This window comes from Orycteropus afer, unplaced genomic scaffold (genome assembly GCF_000298275.1).
Source record: "Orycteropus afer afer isolate SDZICR_OR568_19922 unplaced genomic scaffold, OryAfe1.0 scaffold00008, whole genome shotgun sequence".
Classification (NCBI taxonomy): domain Eukaryota; kingdom Metazoa; phylum Chordata; class Mammalia; order Tubulidentata; family Orycteropodidae; genus Orycteropus; species Orycteropus afer.
In genome coordinates, this window is record NW_006921595.1 from 10299769 (window position 1) to 10301745 (window position 1977).

The following is a 1977-nucleotide window of genomic DNA, read 5'->3' on the forward strand; positions in this document are numbered from 1 at the left end:
AAAATTTTGTAGCTTATTATGTTCACTGTCTTTTCCAGTCCCTGAATTGGGTAATTCCTGAAATTATATGAAGTACATACAGTTAGCAAGAAATCAAAGAAATGTGTGTTGGATTTATTTTAAAAAAAAAAAAACTTTTTTCAGTGCAGTTGTAGAGAATGGACTAAAGAAAAAAGTTACCTGCTTCCAAGCATCTACCACTCTCTGATCAGTAGTCACTCTTACATTTGAAAAGGATGAGTACATTTTAATAACCCAAGAACAAGTCTGTGTTAGGTTTCCTACTCTTCCACTTATTTTAAGTCTTCTTTATTAGAAATTAAGTAGCATATAGGTTCAGAAAGGAGCTCTGGTGGCACAGTGGTGAAAGCATTTGGCTTCTAATCAAAAGGTCAGTGGTTAGAGCCCACCAGCCACTCTATGGGAGAAAGATGAAGCTTTATGAATGATGCTTCCATAAAGATTTACCACCTTGGAAACAGTTCTACTCTGTCCTATAGGATCATTATGAGTTACAATCAACTTGATAGTAGTAGGTTTGGGTTTTTTTAATAGGTTAAGAGTATAGGTTCTAGACCGAGATTGCTTCAATTTACCTCTCTCTCTCTCTATATATATATATATATATATATATATATATATGTATATATATATATATATATAAAAGCACAAACTCCATTTTAGAAAACTATCGCTATTAAGGTGGGAAAAAGCCAAAACAGGGAGTATAGAAATGTATTTGCTGAGCCTTCAGAGACCAGAAAAAGGATCCATGGAGAGTTATTTCCATAAGGATATCCCCATCGTTAACAAAAAAAAGTGAAGTAACGATGTCCCCTAGTTCCACTGGGTGATGCAGATGGTTAAATGCTGGACTACTGACTGAAAAATTGGTGGTTCAGACTCGCCCAGAGTTGCCTCAGCAGTAAGGCCTGGTGAGCTCTTTCTGGAAGATCCAGCCTTGAGAGCGCTGTAGAGTAGTTCCCCTCTGCACACGGAGTCACCACGAGTCAGAACTGACTCAATAGCAGCTAAAAAGACACTAACAGTACTGCTGGAGCACTAGGGTCAGAGACCGTGTGTGGCCCACACTCTACTGATGAAGGGCCTAAGAATTCTAGGGCAGGTTGCAACTTACAAACTACTGCTGTACATTGATAATGTGCACTAGCAGTCCTCTCTACCTGACGTTAGCTTGCTTCTATTTATTTTATCTATAAAGCTCATTAATTAGCAGCCTGTTCTTATTTATTCAGCATAATAATACTTCCCCTGAACTTTTCAGGTAATCCTTATAGATACGAACTGGTTGATTTTCCCTCGGATTCAAAGAAGAAAGCTTTAACATGGCCTGGGCAGGGTGTATATTATGACGTGAGTGTTTTTTTAATCTTTTTTTTTTTTTTTTTAAATGTGATTTGGGTGAAAGTTTACAAAGCAAATTTGTTTTCCACTCAACAGTTCATGTACATTATGTTTCATGACATCGATTGCAGTTCCCACAATGTAACAGCCCTCTGCCCACTTCTCCCTGTGATTACCCTTTCCCTGTGTCCTTCTTTCCCATGCATTCCTGTCCTCTGAGCTATCTCCCTGTGCAAATGCTGCCCATGGTTGATTGTCCTAAGGAGGGTGACTTCCTGATGTAATTGCTCACCTTGTAGGGCTGTCTGTTTTCTGGTTGGAAGCCACAGGAATATCTTTTTAAATGTGTGTTTAAAGCAAAGTAAAAAATATTTTTGCCCAATAATTTTATAAACATCCAAAAGATGGACTGTTTTTATTTTCTGTTTAGATGAAAATTTTGAGATTTTGACTATAATTCAGATATTTTGTTTAATTTTCTTGGCTAATCTCAGTTCCTTTTGACAGTTATAGAACACCTTCCACCACAAAAACCAGTCCCACTGCCATCGAGTTCATTCTGACTCATAGCAACCCAAAGTACAGAGTAGAAGTGTCATGTGGAGTTTCCAA

At 37.7% G+C, this 1977-nt stretch overlaps 1 protein-coding gene across 1 annotated transcript in view; it reads left to right on the top strand.

Moving 5' to 3' along the window:
• CUNH7orf31 (chromosome unknown C7orf31 homolog) overlaps window positions 1-1977 on the top strand; it is a 62260-nt gene that overhangs the window by 52488 nt on the left and 7795 nt on the right. The window contains exon 7 of the mRNA XM_007946497.1: window positions 1286-1374. Within this exon, the coding sequence (XP_007944688.1) occupies window positions 1286-1374 (89 nt within the window). The remainder of the gene's footprint in view (window positions 1-1285; window positions 1375-1977) is intronic.